The following is a 21,047-nucleotide window of genomic DNA, read 5'->3' as shown; positions in this document are numbered from 1 at the left end:
AAGTTGGACTGCTATCAAGCAAGAACGTTGTGAAGGACTCTTGTATTTTAGATCTTTCTGGACAGAATGTCTCCAGAGGACCTTCCACTTCTATGCATAACAAATTCCTTCCTTTCTTCTCACATTATTCATTTGAGTGAAGCAGGACTTCTACTGTGAAATAATCTACTGTGAAATAATATTAAAAGATTTGCTTAGTCAGTACAGGCAGTCCCCATGTTAAGAGCATCCAACTTCAGGTCAAGTTGTGCTTATGAAGAGGCTGCTTATTACTAAAAATGGCCGATGGCCGTCTCCTTCCTCAATCCAATGAACTACTGAAGTTACACAATGTCTTTGTTGAACCCCCTGAAGCTGTGTGTTTTTAACAAACAGCCTGTCTTCAAACGTTTATGAAAACATTGCACGGTTTCAGAGTTTGCCAGCTCAAGAAAGGACAACCCCGTCCACCATTTTAGTAACAATCTGTAAGTACAAGTTCTGAGCCACATACAATTTCAAGTTAAACACAGACTTAGGAATGGAACTTATTCTTAACCCAGGAAGTAATTTACATAACTTTTTTTTAAAAGTGTTTAGCTGAGACTGTTCATGCTTTTGTTAGCATACGGTAGAATTATTTTCCATCTGATTTATTTCTTGGCACAATACCCAGCTTGTGAAGAGCTCTGCCTCCAGTTAATTCTTCAAATTAGAAACTTGCCCAAATGTGAGTTAATTCAAGGACTATACAACCCTGGGTGTTGTTTTTTTTAATGTCCTTGGGATTTTCCTGCAGATCTCTGTGGGGATTATGGGGTAACCAACTAGGAAAGCACCTTGCACATTCTGTGTTATCTCTTTGCCAAAATAATACTCTTTTGTTGAAGATCCAACAACTTTATGTTGCTGAAAACAGCAAGCTTTAAACTTCTCAGTGGTATAGAGACAGTTAAATATGAAGGAAACTCCTCTGAAATCCAGATCAGGCCAGGTTTTTCCAAAAGTAGCTTGCAGAACAGTCCAAATAATGAAAGCCAGAGTATAGTTAGCAAGGAGCTCTTTGGAATAAAGCATAAATGCAAAGGCATGTAACAAAAATGGCAAATGAATGGAATGGTTAATAATGCCAAGGATTCCTTATGAATAGTGATGGGGCTGTTGAAAAACATACTTATTGCATTAGGAAGTGGTGTTTGCTGGACCTTGGGCCATTTCAAAAAGTATAGCAGAGATGAATCTCATTAAAACCTAGACTGGAAACCACAAAGAAATCCCAGTATAACAGAATAACAGAACTGGAAGGGACATTGGAGTCTGCTAGTCCAAACTCCCTGCTTCGACAGGAGACCCTATACCATTCCAGACAAATGGTTGTCCAGTCTCTTCTTAAAAGCCTCCAGTGATAGAGCACCCACAATGTCTGAAGGCAGGCTGTTCCACTGGTTAATTCTTCTCATCGCCAGGAAATTTCTCCTTAACTCCAGGTTTCTTCTCTCGTTGATTCATTTTCATCCATTATTTCTTGTCCTGCCTTCAGGTCCTTTGGAAAATAAGTTGACCCCCCCTCCTCTTTTGGCAACCCCTTAGATATTGGAAGACTACTATCATATCACCCCCTAGTCCTTCTTTTCACTAGACTAGGCATACCCAATTCCTGCAAACGTTCTTTTAGCCCCCGGTCCCCTAGGCATCTTTATTGCTCTTTTCTGCCCTCTTTCTAGAGTCTCAACATCTTTTTTATAACATGGTGACCAAAACTTGATGCAATATTCTAAGAGGTACGAATACGTCACATGATCCTGATTCTATCCCTCTTCTGGATTAGACTGGGAAGCTGGGAAACAAAGCTTTCTGGAATAAGACTGCAGCAAGCGGTTCTGTATCCTTGACAAGAGAACTTACCAGGATGTGTTCATGAAGTCTCATGACTAGCTCCATTCATTTTGGGCAATCTACAAGATCCCAAGGCAGTTCAAGTTCCTCTGTCTCATATAATTGGGATGTACTGTAATTTGACTTGGTGGGAAAAGAAATGGGGGGGGGGGGAATCTGCCTTTTATGCACATAGTTTTTCCCAGTTTTCTACTCTCCTCTGAAATGTAAAGACATCATTCAAACGTGTTAAAGAGTATTAAAAAGATTTAAAGTGATATAGCCTACCTGAACTGAAAAATCAATGCATTTAGGAGCCTCAGTGGAATCTGTGGCTGACTTTCTTTGAAAAATATAGTAATTTGCTTTGAAATAATGCTAAAACAGAAATTATTTTAAAAAGAAGCATGTGTTTAACTTTTTATTAATACAGAGGGGGAAAAAGAAGGAAAGAAAACGTGTGTGTGTGTGTGTGTGTGTGTAGGATTTACTTCGTATCCTTATATAACTGACAGCTATGAACCATTATATTTCTCCCAATCATAACAATGTGCAGAATTCATCTACATCGTCCCCTACTTCATTTCCAGACCATGGGTGCATGGTCCAACAGAACACCCACATTTATTAAACAAAAGAACAGAACAAAAACCCAGTGAACAGTGCTGCTGTATCGCTCTTAAACAAGCCAAGGGAAGACCAGTGAATCTGAGATGAGACCTGTTTTTAGCCACAAAATAATCAGGCACTTAATTTGATTCTGCAGGGGGAAAAATATGAAGGGAGGGAATCCTGAACCTAACTAATGTTATTATTTTTAACTCTCTCAGCTTATCAACTGACTAGGCTTCAGCAAAGGGCTGTTATGTCTACAGTATTTGCTCTTAGATAATGTCCTTTGGTGAATGACTAAATGAAAAAAAAATCTATCTATCTATCTATCTATCTATCTATCTATCTATCTATCTATCTATCTATCTATCTATCTATCTATTGTCTATCTAGTAGTTCTGATGTTTTCTATTCTATTCCAGTAAAAAAAAATCTGTTCTGTTCTGCTCAGTTCAATTTGGTTCTGGTCTAGTCTAGTCTAGTCTAGTCTAGTCTATCCTATTCTCTATGTATAATCTATTTATCTATCACCTCTCTTTCTATCTATCTATCTATCTATCTATCTATCTATCTATCTATCTATCTATCTATCTATCATCTTATAATCTATCTATCCATACATCCATACAACCATCTATCTATCTGGCTAGCTATTTAGCTGATCAGCTATTTAACTATGTAGCTGTCATTCCCTGATCTGGCGCCTTGTGTTTTGTCGCTGGGTATGCGGCTTCCAGTCTAGAAGCTGAAGCAATGAGAAGTCAGGGAGAGACTAACCACTGCTGATTCATAGGGTTGTCCACACAGGGTCATCCAAAAAAAAACACCCCACCTAAAAATTGAATGGGGCTTCCATCACACTGGCAGCCTTCTTGATGATTTTGACCACATCCTCCAGATCCTTCCATTGTGCCAATCAGAACGTTCTCTTTCAGTCTCTTGCCAGAAACATCAGCAGCACCATGGACAGCTCCTTTTGCTCTCAGATTGCTAGGAAGGAGGGGAAGGAGAGAGAGCCAGATGGTGTAGTGCGGGTGTTCCCAACCCCTGGTCCCTGGACCAGGACCAGGCTGTGGCATCCCAGCAACTAGTCCGCACAAACAAGCAAAGCCCCATCCCTGAGATGCAGGCAGCATACAAAACCATGCACCCTTTGGTCCATAGAAAAACCTTTCTCCACGGAACCTGTCCCTGGTGCCCAAAAGGTTGGGGACCTCTGGTGTATTGGAAGTAGAACCTTTGCAGGCCTTAGGAGTTTCTGGGCAGGTTCTCAGCTTTTCTCCTAAGCCCTTTGTTTAGTCCACGTTTGGTCTATGTTGGGCAAGGATCAACTACCGTACAGGACCATCATCTTCCTCCTCCCTTTTTCCAGTCCAGCTCTAATGCCATTGCCTAAGCTAGATGAGCATCTGATCAAGCATCCATTCTACTTATGCTAGAAATAGCCCATCCCTACTCCACCGCAGCATTCCATTCTAGGAGGCAGTCAAACTGCAAGCAACGTTAGTGGAGAACATACAAATTTAGTAACAGTGAAGCTGAACAGAACTGTAGTTGTATTTCGATTTATTCTTGTGACCATGAACTTAATAGGAACCTTTGCTTGAAAATCCAGGAAATCCGCTCTCCCAAATCAGTGATTAAGTAGGGGGAAAGGATCCAATTTTAAAATACTGTTAACGATTTCCAAATCATTCCATTTTCTAAATTGGTTCGGGTGGGGGGGATAGAGAGAGAGCTTTGCATGTGTAAATTGTCAGATTGATTTGAAGGCATCTAGTTCAATGTGATCCTTTGATTGGAAATGTGATTCCATTTGCAGATAAATCAGACCTCTCCACCGAAGCTTCACACAGCTCTATAAATAAGTGATAAAAATGCATTGCAAATGTACTTTTAAGGATGAAAATGTAGTCAATTTTCTTAGAGTAAGACCTATTAAACGTATTTTCAAGAAATCTTTCATTTTTTGCTGGGCCTGATCCTTTCCCTTTTATTTGCTGCAGGGTTCATAGATCCGATAGATCAGGGGTCTTCAAACGTGGCCCTTTTATGACTTGTGGACTTCAACTCCCAGAATTCCTCAGTCAGTGTGCCTGGCTGAGGAATTCTGGGAGTTGAAGTCCACAAGTCATAAAAGGGCCAAGTCTGAAGACCCCTGGTATAAGGTCTCCTGCCTGAGCAGGGGGTTGGACCAGAAGACCTCCAAGGTCCCTTCCACCTCTGTTATTCTGTTATTCCATTTTAAATATTTACATTTCCTGCAAGTTTGAGGAGAGCTGTACAATTAAAACAAAAAACAAAAACTTCCTATCAAAGGAAATGTCTTATTTCATGTAATTTTGAAAAACATTAATGGAGATATGCTTGACCGTTTCTTCTCCCCCAATGCTGCTATAGTATTGAGGTCTTACAATAAAGGTAAAGGTTCCCCCGCACATGCGTGCTAGTCGTTTCCGACTCTAGGAGCCGGTGCTCATCTCTGTTTCAAAGCCGAAGAGCCAGCGCTTGTCCAAGGACGTCTCCGTGGTCATGTGGCCAGCATGACTAGATGCCAAAGGTGCACAGAACGCTGTTACCTTCCCACCGTAGTGGTCCCTATTTTTCTACTTGCATTTTTACGTGCTTTCGAACTGCTAGGTTGGCAGAAGCTGGGACGAGTAACAGGCGCTCACACTGTTACGCGGCACTCGGGATTTGACACGCCAAACTGCCGACCTTCTGATCAACAACCTCAGCATCCTAACCCACTGAGCCACCGCGTCCCTGGTCTTACAATAGAAATAGTCAAATGAGGTACAGGGCCTTTTACTTAGCTGGTCTATTTCTTGCCCTTAATAGGAATAGCTTCATTGTTCGAATGTTTTTTTTCAGCTTTCATTTCATTGAGTTGCCCACCAGGAACTTTATTAAGCAATATCATCTTAAGCACCAGCCATCCATTAACCTAACCATTGTTCTTCTACTCTATTTAAAATATTTTTTTCCCTACATAACTCTCCAACAAATATTGAGTGTGTTTGTTGCTAGAAATTGAAAAAGTCCATTAGGCTTTCAACGTCAGGGTGCTTCCCCAAGATTGGTGCTCTCGTCTAATTTTTGACAGGCCCACGTGTTGCAAGAAAGACACTCGTACGAATGTTAAAGGCGTCACTAATGGCCTTTTGGAAAGATTGTCTGCTTCAGCCTTCTTTCACTGTTAGTTTCTCCTTGCTTCGACCCTTCCACATTTTAGCAATGAAAGAATACACCCGCAGCCTTTCTCTATCATTTTCTCCCCAGAGGTTTCATGATTGCACGCTAAATGATTCAGTGGAGCAAAATATTGAGAAGCAAAATAATGGGACCCGATGGTCCTTGATCTCTGCTGGATTGAGGGGTGCACCCGTGTGAAAGAATCTGTACTGGCACAGAATACAAAGCCAGACCTGAAGAATTTGCATAGCCGTATCTTCTTTGTTATGGTGGTTTTCTGGAATGCTGACATGCACCAACAGTGGCCAGGTTCAGAATTGTGGCTTAAGCAGCAAGACCTAGTTGACCTTGACAGATCCCAGATGCTAAACAAGGTCAACAGGGCTAAGGATTTGGCTGAAGCCATCAAAATCCAGGAATGTTGGCTGCTTATATTGGAAAGTAGAGGGGGAAACATCTCAGAAGTTGTGGGAAACCACATAAAAGTACATGGAAGTAGGCATCAGGAATTACGCTTGACTTGATAGGGTTTCTGCCTTTCTCTTTTGCAATAAGATACAAGGGGGGAACTAGTTTTTTTCTAAAGAGCAGCTTCCAGAAGACTGAAGTCTGCTCACCCCGAGGTAAAAGATTAGTGTCTATATATAATATGTAATATGAAATATATGAAAATCTGAAATATAGCAGAGTCAGACATCAATATTGAGCTATGGTGGCGCAGTGGTTAGAATGTGGTACTGCAGGCTACTTCTGCTAACAGCTGGCTGCCTGCAGTTTGGCAGTTCGATCCTGACCAGCTCAAGGTTGACTCAGCCTTCCATCCTTCCAAAGTCAGTAAAATGAGGACCCAGGTTGTTGGGGGAGGGAATAGGCTGACTCTGTAAACCACTTAGAGAGGGCTGTAAAGCACTGTGAGGCGCTATATACGTCTAAGTGCTATTACTAGTGCTATTCTGAAAAATCCCCCTCCATCCTATACTGGATGTTACATTTTGAATTCTTCACAGAATCATCTCAAGAAGAACTAAATTACGGTAACAATTGTTTACCCAGCCAGTTCCCAGTTGGACCTGTTTTACATGTGTATCTAAGCCATGGAAGTATCAGGTATGAATGAACTTAGACACAAACATGAATTAGTGTGGAAGTCACATCCAGATTTATCTGAATGAACGAAATGGTCATTAAAAACAGCTTTATTGAATGGAATATCTCTTAGGAAAGTCCAAGCAAGGGGAAAAAAATGCCAAGGGTTTCAAGGACTAGCCTGCTTATGTCCCACTCCTTACTTGGAATACGGGAAAGGATTTAAAACTGGTTTGGCATTTTTATAAAGGAGTCTTCTGATATAAAGAAATCCATTAAGTTCCAAAGCATTGCAACTCAGGCTCTTGCAATAAAACCAGCTCAATTCATCAAGGCAATTTGCAGTTCCTACCGATTATTGGTAGTTAAATAGTGAAGTACTATTCTTTTTTATAATTAATATTGTGTCATTTATTTTTGACAGCATCGAGGACGCTCTATGTTGTCTGCTGCCCTCTTGCTGCAAAGAATAAGTATGTTTAGCACTTCCAGGATAGTTTCATTCATTTCTTCATTCATAGCAAGTCAGAGAAGACTTCATTCATCGTTCATTTCTCTCAGGCACTGGTATCCTAATTTAATTGAATATATTAATGTGGTTTTTTTTCTAATAAGAGCCACGTTGGACAAAAAGTTGCAGCTACTTCTCAGATGCCATTGGGAATATGAGCATGAAGGTTATTGTTTATTTCCAGTGATGTGGATTTGGGTATCAACTGAACATTTACTGTAAATAAATAAAAAAATTAAATAAATACTGCAGTTTGAGGCCCAACACTGCTTTTGCAAATCATGCTAAACTTGATTAATGCTGGCTAGTTATGGACTGATTGAATGATTGAGTGATTGATGCATTAATGACTTTCTCTTATGACTTACCCCAGCTAAATGGATTAAAGGTTTTCTCTCACCGTGTTGTGTCAACTCAGAATATGAGTTAATCCAGAAATTATAGGAAGTGTATTTTGTGAATACAGCTATAGTAGTCCTTGTACCACTTTACAATGCTTTGGTAAGACCACACTTGGAATATTATACCCACTTTTGATCACCAGGATGTAAAAAAAAGATGTTGAGACTCTAGAAAGAATGCAGAGAAAAGCAACAAAGATGATCAGGGGACTGGAGGCTAAAACATATGAAAAACGGTTGTTCGAATTGGATATGTCTAGTTTAATTAAAAGAAGGAGTGGGGGTGATATCATAGCTGTCTTCCAGTATCTGAGGGGCTGCCACAAAAAAGAGGGGGTCAACCTGTTCTCCAAAGCACCTGAAGGCAGGACAAGAAGCAATCAAGGAGAGGAGCAACCTAGCACTAAGGAGAAGTTTCCTGACAGTGAGAAGAATCAACCAGTGGAACTCCAGAAGTTGAGGGTGCTCCAACACTTATACAGTTTGTCTGACATGGTATAGCAGGAGGGTGGACTAGAAGACCTCCAAGGTCCCTTCCAATTCTGTTATTCTGTTATTATAATAATAATAATAATAAGTTGGAAGGGACCTTGGAGGTCATCTAGTCCAACCCCCTGCTCAGGCAGGAAACCCTATACCATTTCAGACAAATGGATGGCCAGTCTCTTCTTAAAAACTTCCAGTGTTGGAGCATTCACCACTTCTGGAGGCAGGTTGTTCCACTGGTTAGTTGTTCTAGCTGTCAGGAAATTTCTCCTTAGTTCTAGGTTGCTTCTCTCCTTGGTTAGTTTCCACCCATTGCTTCTTGTCCTGCTTTCAGGTACTTTGGAGAATAGCTTGACTCCCTCTTCTTTGTGGCAGCCCCTGAGATCTTGGAACACTGCTATCGTGTCACCCCTCACCCTTCTCTTCGTTAAATTACACATACCCAATTCCAGCAACCGTTTCCTGTATGTTTTAGCCTCCAGTCCCCCAATCATCTTTGTTGCTCTTCTCTTTACTCTTTCTAGAGTCTCAACATCTTTTTTACATCGTGGTGACCAAAACTGGATGCAGTATTCCAGGTGTGGCCTTACCAAGGCATTGTAAAGTGGTATTAGTACTTCACTTGATCTTGATTCTATCCCTCTGTTAATGCAGCCTAGCACTGTGTTGGCTTTTTTGGCAGCTGCAGCACACTGCTGGCTCATATTTGTTCTGTTGTATATGAATCCTGTACAGCCATAGCTAGCAACTCTTCCAAGGATCTTCCCTTGCTACCTTTCAGCCGTCTGAAGTAAGGGCCATTCCTCAGTTGCTGTCTCTTCCTTTGATCTTGGTTGGGGGCTGTGCTGTCATCCCTACCAATTTACCCTCTGCTAATTGGCATAAAATGGCTCCCGTACAGCATGAGCAGTTGGAGTATCATAGGGCTAACCCTCGAGTTATGACCATAATGGAGCTTGCCCTGTCATGGTTGTAGGTCACGACAGTCGTAAGTTGGGTCACTTGTGCGATCGACCTGACTTTGTGACCTGTTTTGTGGTGGTTGTTAAGTGAACGCCACGGTTGTTAAGGAAAACCGATGGGCTGGTTTTGCTGAAAAACCGAAGTAAATTCCTGTCTTCAGCAAAACCATCATAAAACAGGGCCACGTGCACACAGGACCTTGCAAATGACCGAGTGCCCATAATGCCATCGTGTGACCTTGGGAGTTAGGGAGTGGGGCATCAGTCAGAACTTTGAAAGCAAATTGTAACTATCCCCAGGGAGGTTTGTTGTTACTTCGAATGGTCACTAACAATCGGTCATAAACCGAGGACTAACTGTAATGCTCTTTAGAGGATGAACTTAGGCTGGAATCTGAACCAACCCTGTAGGCCTGTCCTTGAGAATGGTGACTCTGCTTCTTTTTCTGGCAACATGATAGCAGGGTGAGGGGGGACATGATAGCAGTGTTCCAATATCTCAGGGGCTGCCCCAAAGAAGAGGGAGTCAAGCTATTCTCCAAAGTACCTGAAAGCAGGACAAGAAGCGACGGATGGAAACTAGTCAAGGAGAGAAGCAACCTAGAACTAAGGAGAAACTTCCTGACAGTCAGAACAATTAACCAGTGGAACAACCTGCCTCCAGAAGCTGTGAATGCTCCAACACTGGAAGTTTTTAAGAAGAGACTGGCCATCCATTTGTCTGAAATGGTATAGGGTTTCCTGCCTGAGCAGGGGGTTGGACTAGATGACCTCCAAGGTCCCTTCCAACTACTTATTATTATTATTATTATTATTATTATTATTATTATTATTATTATTATTATTATTATCATTATCATTATCATTATCATTATCATTATCATTATCATTATCATTATCATTATCATTATCATTATCATTATCATTATCATTATTAAGCAATCATATTAATATTATTGAGCAATCATGAATATCAGGTCACCCACAATGTTTTGAAACAGCATCAAATATATATGCCAACAGCATCAGGCCAGCTCCCTGCCAGACAAAAGAACTAGCCTTTAAGCCATGAATCGTGGTTTCCCTTTGAATGTCATAGGAAAAGTCCAGCGAAACGCCATTCGCTCTTCTGAAAGCTCAGATATCTGCAGGCCCAATGGCGGCAGCAACTTTAACAAGGCTATAAATTTCAGTGGAAAGCGGTGCTTTTCTCATTTATTTTGGCCCACTAAACATCTTGGTAGTTTATTACTCCATCCACTTCGCTGGGCTGCATGAGAAGCCTGTGTTAAGAATCACCTTGCGGTTCTTTAAAAGGCTCAAGGGCGGAGTGAAGTGGTGGGGAAATCTAGGCTTTTCATTTCCTTTGTAATTAGAATTTGATTGCTTGTATAAATTAGCCGGCAATGCTTGCTGCTTTGTGTGCAACCTATTTCCCAGCGCGAATTTACTTTAAATTAAATGACTCTTATCAAATCCAAAGCACCGGTGCTTAAAATTTCAGAGCGTGTGCCTGGAGCCTGGGAATTAGGAATCAGACAGGATGATTTTCTTTTTCGAAACGCAGTTGAATAATTGTTATTCTTTCCCCCTTCTTAACACTATTGGTCTCTTCCTGCCCGCAATAACAGCAAAATAATAATAATTAAAAAAAATAAAATCCCAATTTTTGAGGAAATCAACTTGAATTCAATGTAGAATACATTCTCCAAAATGCAATGTATTTATATAAAACACGTCATGTGGTGTTGCAATTTACAGTACATATATGTACATGTACACTCGATACAATAAATTGCTTAAAATATGGGTCAGCAAATGTGAGGCATCCAGGAGGCCTTGCCAGCCTCGGTTTCATAAATCCTTCAAAAGTTGGATGTGACCTAATTTACCAACAGCACACATAAATTCCAGGCCAATGGAGAGGTCTGTGCCGACAGGGGTATTTGCAGAGCGAGGGGTCCAAACACTCAAGATGACAGCTGTGAAGCTCTGCCCCTTTTAATGTACACTTCCATTGTATATCTGTGGCTGATTACTTTTTTTTTACCTCTGTGGGTGTCCTTGGGAACCCCGTCTAATTATATTCAAAAGGGGTGTGTAGATTCATATGCACAGCTCTGTGTGTATCTCTATTTTAATAGATGGATGGTAAAGGTAAAGGTTCCCCCGCACATGCGTGCTAGTCGTTTCCAACTCTAGGGGCCGGTGCTCATCTCCGTTTCAAAGCCGAAGAGCCAGCGCTTGTCCGAGGACGTCTCCGTGGTCATGTGGCCAGCATGACTAGACGCCAAAGGCGCATGGAATGCTGTTACCTTCCCACCGTAGTGGTCCCTATTTTTCTACTTGCATTTTTTTACGTGCTTTCGAATTGCTAGGTTGGCAGAAGCTGGGACAAGTAACAGGCGCTCACTCTGTTACGCGGCACTCAGGATTCGACCCGCCAAACTGCCGACCTTCTGATCGACAAGCTCAGCGTCCTAACCCACTGAGCCACCGCGTCCCTTACAATAGATGGATGAGGAGGCTTTAAATCAAGCAGGAAGAATCTGAGTGGCATTGCTGATCACTTTTTCTTTCCACGCCTTTCCCCCCCCCAAAAGCATCCTAAACCAAAGTTTCTATGTGAAGAAATTATCACAGAAACATAAGACTTTGAAGCTGATTTGAAAGAAATCCTTTGGCACCAGCAAGTGCCATTCTGCTCTGTTGAAGCTGCCCATCTTTTCCACCAAGCTTCTGCAAAGATGCTGCTTCAAAGGGGCCTGATCCTTAAGGACTGGTTTCTTTAAGGCTGTGTGTCCTTTTTATTTCACGTTTTCAAATGGGTGCCTGAACTCTGGACTGTCATTAGCCAGTCCATTGGACCCTGAGGATTAACAGTTAGCTCAATTAATGCCTGGAGGATTGTTTTCTGCTTTGAGTCTTCTGTCAATGAAAGGAGAGAGACTGCAGTGTTGAAAGTCACCAAGGGAAGAATTGGAGATGTGATTGGGGGTGTCCACAGACTAGGGCAGGGGTAGGCAACCTTGGCTCTTTTATGACTCATAGCTGACTCAGGAATTCTGGGAGTTGAAGTCCATGAGTCATAAAAGAGCCGAGGTTGCCTACCCCTGGGCTAGGGCTAAGCTGTGATAGGAGGAATCAAACTTTTCCTTGTTTTTATATATGACCTTTCATGCATATACACCCATCTTGACCCCACAACCTTGGTTCTTCTATTTTGACTGTAATATGGTTGTCCCCACCTGGTGTCCTTTATGCTTTGAGGACATATTTCTAAAGTAGGAAGCTAACTGCATGTTGATCTCCACTCCTCAAAGTGGACCTTGCTTTGTGCCTTGGGTGCCACTCTGGGCAGGCCAAGGGCTGTGCTCTCCACAAGGATGGATCAAGATCCCTCGTGGGTAGAGAGCTTCAGCAATTAAATGAAGTCCTTTAACCATTGCAGGTCCTACGACACCCATATTACCCCTTAACTTCACTGCAGGTCATCTTTCACTTATGACCATAATGGAATCTGCCAATTATGGTTGTAAATCACATGACCGACCCAACTTTACAACATAAACAACAGGCAGAGCTTTGACTGCATCATTGTAGCCACTGTATTTAACCATGGGGACCACCCTGCACACATCTATTTAAACAGGGGAGAAGAAGCCCCAGGTTTGGTTTCATCTGGAAGTGGTGGTCCAAGGTGGAGAAGATGAGTACTCTTCCTTTCTAGTGGGAGGAGGAACGGGGTCAACCTTGAATTCAGGGTCATCATCCTGATGCTGTGGACTGAATCCTGTAGATGCTTGCCTTGAAGCAATCTTCTTCCACTCTAATCACCTTTAAGATCATGTTCCTTTCTTAATGCTTAGTGGTGATGTCTCTATTTACATAATGGCTGCACTGTGAAACAAAACCAGGTGTTGAGGGTAATGAGGTATCTCCTTTAATGATGAGCCACTACAAATTGCTTTCACACACAAAACTAGAGGCAGGGAGTTAATGAGAAGGCTAAGGGATGATAGATGGTGACAGAAGCAACCTTGGAAGGTCATATCTTCCCCTGAAACACCAAACAGCTCCCACAATCAACAGTGCAGTTGGCAACTTGCTCAGATTTCACTCAAGGGTCTTGCGTTGTTATTGTCATTTCTTGTCAGCATCCATTCTGAGATGGAAAAGGGCCAAAATATTTTGTCCAATACCTTTTTTTTAAGGTGAAACTCAAACGGCACCTCTTCCTCCATTTGTACAGAAAGATATCTTGGAGATTGACACAACGTTGTGACGTTCATTTTTTTTTTTGCCTTTGGGGACTCGCCAGTTTTGGTCGGTGCAAGATTCCAGACTCTTCCTGTAACTATGGAAACAGAAGCTACCAGGAATATAGAAAGTGATTTTTAAGAATTCCCTGTCAGGGTTATCCGGTGGCCTTCTGTGGGGGTGATTGGAGAGCTGGATTATTACATTTCAGGAAAGTACATAGATGCCTTTCAGAAAGCATTTCAGCAGCTGTGCACTTTCTTGGGAATTTATTTTCTATTCAGTTCTGGGGAAATGAGGTTCTTTCACTCATGTATACAGTATATGCAGAGAGAAAGAGAGAGAATAGCAGAGTTTGCAATTCTGCATGGATCAAGGGTGGAGGAACTTTTAGATCTGTTTGAGATTTCTGACCAAAAAGCCACAGTTTTGGTTACAAAAGAATTTATTTCAAGGTAAGCATGTCAGTAGTTAAGTATATCAATGCAAGAAGAATGAATTGTTCCTTTTCAGCTGTTTTGACCATAAAGAAGAAGAACATTATATTCAGGGCACGAGACCTGAAATAATGATCTTAAATTAGATTTTGGTTGAACATCAGAAAATCCTCCTTTCTTAAGAGCAGTAAGTTCCCCTCCTTTGGGTGGACTCAAGGAGAAGCTCAACAGCTACAAGATCTGTCAAAGGTCCTTCAAATTGGATTCCTGCTCGGAATAGGGAGTCGAAGGCAGTGACCTGAGTGGTCCTTCCAGCCTGGAGATGCAATAAGTTTATGACTTCTGCAAAAGATGGTGACCCCCTGGCATTTCACTTGCTTGACTCCCAGCGCTTGCTTCTTTTCAGATGGACATCATGATGCCTACACTAATTATCCTACTTCCTTGCTTCTTAAGACAGGGACGCGGGGACGTGGTGGCTCAGTGGGTTAGGACGCTGAGCTTGTCGATCAGAAGATCAGCAGTTTGGTGGGTCGAATCCCAAGTGCCGCGTAACAGAGTGAGCGCCTGTTACTCGTCCCAGCTTCTGCCGACCTAGCAGTTCGAAAGCATGTAAAAATGCAAGTAGAAAAATAGGGACCACTACGGTGGGAAGGTAACAGCGTTCTGTGCGCCTTTGGCGTCTAGTCATGCCGGCCACATGACCATGGAGACGTCCTTGGACAAGCGCTGGCTCTTCAGCTTTGAAACAGAGATGAGCACCGGCCCCTAGAGTTGGAAACGACTAGCACGCATGTGCGGCGGAACCTTTACCTTTACCTAAGACAGGAGATTAATTTTAATGAACCCATCATGTCTATTATTCAGTTTTAATCTAGCCAAATCTTTGGCCAAAAATATCAGGTTTTGGACCAGAAGAGATCTTGTGGTTAAAGAGAATAATTGAGATGAATGAAGACTAGGCTTGGAAGCCAGAAATCAACCAAAATGATGCTAAAATTGCTTAATATTTCTCTCTAAGTTTCATGAATCACATTGGGTCTGCCAATTCTCACAATCAGATTTATTTACTGGGAGGGGGGGGAAACCGTACATATTTAGGAATTGTACATTTGTAATCGTCTTGTGTGTTTCTGGGTTCGAGGTAGCAGCTTCAGCAGGAAAGTAACAAGCAGAAGAACAATAAATACCGACGATTAATTATCACAGTGAGCTCCCAGTAGTGAAATATGATGGGACTTGGGTCCTTCCCCAACGCTTTCAAGCTTCCCAGCTCCCATATTGATAATAGCCTCTATGTATTCAATGTATTTGATAATTGAAGAAGCACTAATAAATGCAACTAGAAGATGTGTTTTGAAGGCCAATTGATGGTAGGAATACTGAAACAGCAGCTTCCAAGGAAAGAGACCGCTGGTTTTCCATGACAGCAGAATCCTGGGTTTGGATGCAAAACTCTTTTAAACATTAAGTCATACGTGATATCCTCATATTCTATAACTATGCTTTATAGTTCTGGAAGTGTCAGGCGTCTTCACGCAGATCATTTCTCTTATAGCTGGTAGCTTTGAATACTTAGAAAATTTTTAAAAATAAGAAAATTCAATGGGACAAATTGATTAAAGTCTACCGTAGCTATAAATGAATCTTTTTGGCAGAGCCATTGAATCACTTTGGCATTCATCGAGATTAGTTGGTTGAGTTTTTGTTTCATCGGGAACAAAACCCGCACGCCGTTTTCCATGTTGTTAGCAAGAATTGATTCATCTTATATTGTCCCAGAAGAGTGGTGAAAGTTTTTAGCTAGATCAGGATCTTGTTTCTTCTAAATCACATATATATTGCTTGTCACTCTATCCAAAACTTACAGCAATACAAATAATACATGAATAATACGAAAACCATATTTCCTTCCTGTTTCCACAGCTCCCTTCCGTTCTTCCAAGTCTGCAGACAGCCTGGTTAAGTTTGATACTTATGGTGACGGGATTGGGAGATACAACGTCTTCAACTTCCAGCAAGCTGGAGGCCGGTATTCCTACCTCAAAGTGGGACAGTGGGCCGAAACCTTGACTCTGGAAGTCAATGCCATCCACTGGTCCAGAGGCCTTGTCCCCGTAGCCCAGTGCAGTGACCCCTGTGCACCCAATGAGATGAAGAATATGCAGCCCGGAGACGTGTGCTGCTGGATCTGCATTCCCTGTGAGTCCTTTGAGTACCTGGCTGACGAATTCACCTGCAGTGACTGTGGCCCAGGACGATGGCCCACCCTTGACCTCACCAGCTGTTATGACCTACCAGAAGATTATATCAAATGGGAAGATGCCTGGTCCATCGGACCGGTGACTATCGCATGCTTGGGCTTCATTTGTACTTTCCTAGTGGTGGGGGTTTTCATCAAGCACAACAACACACCTTTGGTAAAGGCCTCCAGCCGCGAGTTGTGCTACATCCTTCTTTTTGGAGTCTTCCTCTCCTACAGCATGACCTTCTTCTTCATCGCCAAGCCTTCTCCAGCCATCTGCACCTTGCGTCGTTTGGGGCTGGGAACGTCCTTCGCCATTTGCTACTCGGCTCTCCTGACCAAAACGAACTGCATCGCCAGGATATTTAATGGGGTGAAGAACGGGGCGCAGAGGCCGAAATTCATCAGCCCCCGTTCTCAAGTCCTCATCTGCCTGAGTCTCATCATGGTGCAGATTGTGCTGGTGTCCGTGTGGCTGATTTTAGAAGCTCCGGGCACTCGCCGACACACCCTTCTGGAGAAGAGGCAGACGGTCATCTTGAAATGCAACGTCAAAGATGCCAGCATGCTCATCTCTTTAACATATGATGTGATCCTCGTCCTCTTATGCACTGTGTATGCCTTCAAAACAAGGAAGTGCCCGGAAAATTTTAATGAAGCCAAATTTATTGGATTCACCATGTACACAACTTGCATTATTTGGCTGGCATTCCTGCCAATCTTTTATGTGACATCGAGTGACTACAGGGTAAGGCATCCACCGTCATTTCAGCCAAATACTAACCTGTGGTTAGAAATACATTCCTTTCTTTCTTTCTTTGTTTAAAAAAAAGTTATTGCGGGCACTTCAAAAGTCAGCCCAGGGCTAAACGAATAACCGAAGTGAATATAGTCTATGGCAGATAGAGATTTTCAGCAATGTGAGGGCAGAGAACATAGATATGTGGAATACAAGTGCCACTTTTTCTCAGAAATTATTAGACATTGTGTCCTTGAGATGGGTTGAGTCAGGGGGAAAGACTGAACTGAAACATAACCAGCAACGCCTTTTTTCCTCTTTTAGACTTTCATTTAATTCATTTGTTGAAGGAAAAGTCTTCATCAGGGTCCAGTCCAAGTCGGGAATAAACAACGTGGCGACTGCTTTAGAAAGAAGGTTGTAGTTTATTGAAGAGGAGAGCCAGACAGAAAGATGGCTCGGGAAGAAAAGAGCAAGAGCACATGTAGGGAGTGGGTTTTTTATATCCTCTGGGGCTCTTGAGGTTGTCTCCTGTTCCTGTTTGAGGCTTTGTATTTCCTGTGTCATGTACTTTGACCTGAGTCTGAGTGTGCACCTTTGGCATCTGTGGGTTAATCCTATTATGTCGTGTCTTAGAGTTTGGGTGGGGTATGTAGATTTTAGGTCTCTTATGTCTTCCTAAGCTTCTAGCTGGAGAGCTCCAACCTTCCTGAATGGATTATCACATCTACATTTCTACAGAGCTGGTTTCTGCTGGGGAGAGGGAGACTTGGGGATATTAAAAAAACTGGACATGCTTTTCTGCCTCTTTAAGATCCTTTGAGGAAATATAATATTCTGCCCTTTTAATATTAATATTTGACTTCCCACAAATTCATTCACTCACTCATTCATTCATCCATTCTTTCATTCATTAGATTCATATCCCACCTTTTCTTCAGGAGTTCAAGCTTATGTCTGCATATTCTCTCTTCCCAAACTCCTGCCAAGTACATTGGGCTAAGACAAAGACTGATCAGTCCTAAGACACCCAGGGCCATTGTATAGCAACAGCAATAACACTATATACCACTTCATAGTGCTTTACAGCACTCTCTGAGTGGTTTGCAAATGCCAGCATATTGCCCCTAATGATCTGGGACCTCATTTTATCCGCCTCTTCGATGTTACGTCACTTTTTTCCTGCTGCAAGTTGTCCCATGGCAAGTTGGCCATGGTGAATTGTCCCGTGGCAAGTTGGCTGAGTCGAGTTGTCCTGGACCCTTCCCACTTCATAGGTTGCAGTTGAGAGGAGTCGTCCTCTAAACACGTGTAGAAGGCTACCTTTGATGCAGAGTGTTCATCTTTCATTCTTCGTGGGCAACAGCTGAAATGAGAATTCATGCACCTCCCTCGCGGACTTCTCTAATTTTGCAATATTTTTTCCCACGCATTATTATTATTATTTTTCCCCCATGCAGGTGCAGACCACCACCATGTGCATCTCTGTCAGCCTGAGCGGCTTCGTTGTCCTGGGCTGCTTGTTTGCCCCTAAAGTGCACATCGTTCTCTTCCAGCCACAGAAGAATGTGGTCACTCACAGGCTGCACCTCAACAGGTTCAGTGTCAGTGGCACAGGAACCAGTTATTCCCAAGGTAATGGTTAAAGTTGCTGCAGGCTTTCCTTCCTTTGACAAGAAAAAAAAAGTTCCCTTCATTGGAGCACTTCTCTGTCGCTGTTCCAGAAAGTCATAGAAGCTGGTAGCCACAGCAAAATATCACAAACGTTTATTTATTTGTATCTCAGCTTTACTATTTTTACAAGTAATTCAAAGCAGTGAACATAATCACCTTTCTCCTTCTATTTTCCCACACTAACAACCTGTGAGATGAGTTGGGCTGATAGTGAGCAAATGGCCCGAAGTCACCCAGCTGGCTTCTATGCCTAAGGCAGAACTAGAATTCACTGTGTCCTGGAGATTGGCCTAAAGTCACCCAGTCGGCTTCTATGCCGAAGGCAGTACTAGAATTCACTGTGTCCTGGAGATTGGCCCAAAGTCACCCAGCTCACTTCTATGCCTAAGGCAGAACTAGAATTCACTGTGTCCTGGTGATTGGCCTAAAGTCACCCAATCGGCTTCTATGCTGAAGGCAGTACTAGAATTCACTGTGTCTTGGAGATTGGCCCAAAGTCACCCAGCTCACTTCTATGCCTAAGGCAGAACTAGAATTCATTGTGTTCTGGTGATTGGCCCAAAGTCACCCAGCTGGCTTCTATGCCTAAGGTAGAATTAGAATTCATTGTGTCCTGGTGATTGGCCCAAAGTCACCAAGCTTGCTTCTATGCCTAAGGCAGAACTAGAATTCACTGTGTCCTGGTGATTGGCCCAAAGTCACCCAGCTGGCTTCTATGCCTGAGGCAGGACTAGAATTCACTGTGTCCTGGAGATTAGCCTAAAGTCACCCAGCCTGCTCCCAAGTCTAAGGCAAACTAGAATTCACTGTCTCCTGGAGATTGGCCTAAAATCACCCAGCTGGCTTCCAGGCCTGAGGCAGGACTAGAACTCACCGTCTCCTGGTGATTTTTTATTCTTAGTATCATTTCAGTACTGACACCCGGATTTCCAAGGGGTCGGATGTGAAGTCAACCAAATCAAAATGGCATCAGTTGACCATGTGATCAAAGCTCTGCCCTGTTTTTAAACGTTTACGTGGGGGGGGATCCCTTTGGTTGTTTTTTTTAAAAAAAATCCCACTGTGATCTTGAAAATTTGACGCTGGTGGTAGTCCTGTGTCGCCTCTAAAGTCCATTTTTCTCTTTCAGCCTCAGCAAATGTCTATGTTCCAACGGTGTGCAATGGAAGAGAAGTTGTGGACTCCACCACCTCCTCCTTATAATCCTTCAGCCGGCTTTTGTATTCTTAGATGGTTAGAGAGAAAAGCACATTTCTTGTGCACCCTGGGATAAAAAAACGACCCTTTTAAAAGGACTAGCATTTCTTTTCTAGAAACCGTGTAATAAATTATTTTCAAGGACTGTACAGTCGATTGTGCTGCTCTTCCCAGAGCAACTTTAGGACCCTTTTGAGATTAACCGTTCTAAGGGATGTATAAATAGCTGTGACTCAAATAGTGCCAGTAGGTTGACCTCAGCAGTGAAGAGGATGATTAAATTGCCAGGTCAGGTGGCTTTCTTTCTAACAAGAGACTTTTTTTGTAATTCCTTGTTGTAATTAATAGATTGCATTTCTATGTTGTATATTATAGTTACATTCTGTGCGACAGATGGTTTTCATGGCAGTATTAAAGACGTCCGTAATAAAATCAGAAAAGTTTTCCAACCTGTCTTCTTTCCTTCCAATAAATAAATAAAATAAATAAATCCTTCAAAGTTTTTCAACCACCTTCACACAGAGAAGGACAACTGTGTCACGTCCTTTCCAGCTCGGCTACAGCATAGTACAAACCACAGCAAAGATAAGTTTTGTCTTGGTTGGTCGCACTTCTGTTCTTTGGAAATCTGTTGTGAGAGAAGAATGGTCTGAAACTGGTTTGCGACAATGATGGCCTCGCATCAAATTAGCTGGTCAACGGCGTTAATGAACTATATTCCATTCTCTGAGATGCGCAGTGACAATGATGGCCTCGCATCAAATTAGCTGGTCAACGGCGTTAATGAACTATATTCCATTCTCTGAGATGCGCAGTGACAATGATGGCCTCGCATCAAATTAGCTGGTCAACGGCGTTAATGAACTATATTCCATTCTCTGAGATGTGCAGCTAAATCCCCAGTAAAAAAGGTCAAGGATTCCCCTGTCCAGTTGTGCCCAACTTTAGGGCACAACGCTCATCTCCGTTTCTCGGCCGAGGGAGCCAGTGTTGTCCAAAAACATTTCCCGGGGTCATGTGGCCAGAATGACTATAAGTCAAGGCATATGGAATGCTGTTACCTTCCCATCAAAATGGTACCTATTTATCTACTCACATCTGCATGCTCTCGAACTGCTAGGTGGGCAGGAGCTGAGGCAAGGAACGGGAGCTGACTCCGTTGTGCAGAGCTCTGATCTTGAACCTGGGCTGTCAGCTCTCCAGCTGACAAGGTCATCTGGAGAGCCATCATGCCCCCCCCCAGATCCCCAGTAGATTCTTCTTTTTATGGTGAAATCTGGATTTAGAATTCCTTTTCTCAAGGAAGACTAACTTGGGTTCCTTAGCCAAATAACTTCACGAACAAATTGTTTTGTCCTAGCCCACGTGGGTCCTTGCTACGCTGACAA

General features: G+C 42.6%; 1 protein-coding gene across 2 annotated transcripts in view; it reads left to right on the top strand.

Annotated features, from left to right (window-relative positions):
* Positions 1-20,266, top strand: part of GRM3 (glutamate metabotropic receptor 3) — a gene marked incomplete at its 5' end in the record, with an annotated part of 37,584 nt that extends 17,318 nt beyond the window's left edge. The window contains 3 exons of one of the 2 annotated variants that reach the window (XM_081330586.1): positions 15,731-16,797; positions 18,249-18,423; positions 19,598-20,266. In XM_081330586.1, the coding sequence (XP_081186712.1) occupies positions 15,731-16,797; positions 18,249-18,423; positions 19,598-19,665 (1,310 nt within the window). In that variant the 3' untranslated portion in view covers positions 19,666-20,266. Of the gene's footprint in view, positions 1-15,730; positions 16,798-18,248; positions 18,424-19,591 lie in introns of both variants that reach the window. The other variant, XM_081330585.1, reaches the window with a different exon arrangement.
* Positions 20,267-21,047: the final 781 nt, after the last annotated feature.

Source organism: Vipera berus (genome assembly GCF_964194415.1).
Source record: "Vipera berus genome assembly, chromosome: 6".
NCBI classification, from domain to species: Eukaryota; Metazoa; Chordata; class Lepidosauria; order Squamata; family Viperidae; genus Vipera; species Vipera berus.
Note: the sequence above shows the minus strand (reverse complement) of the source record. Positions and strands in the feature narration are given on the sequence as shown.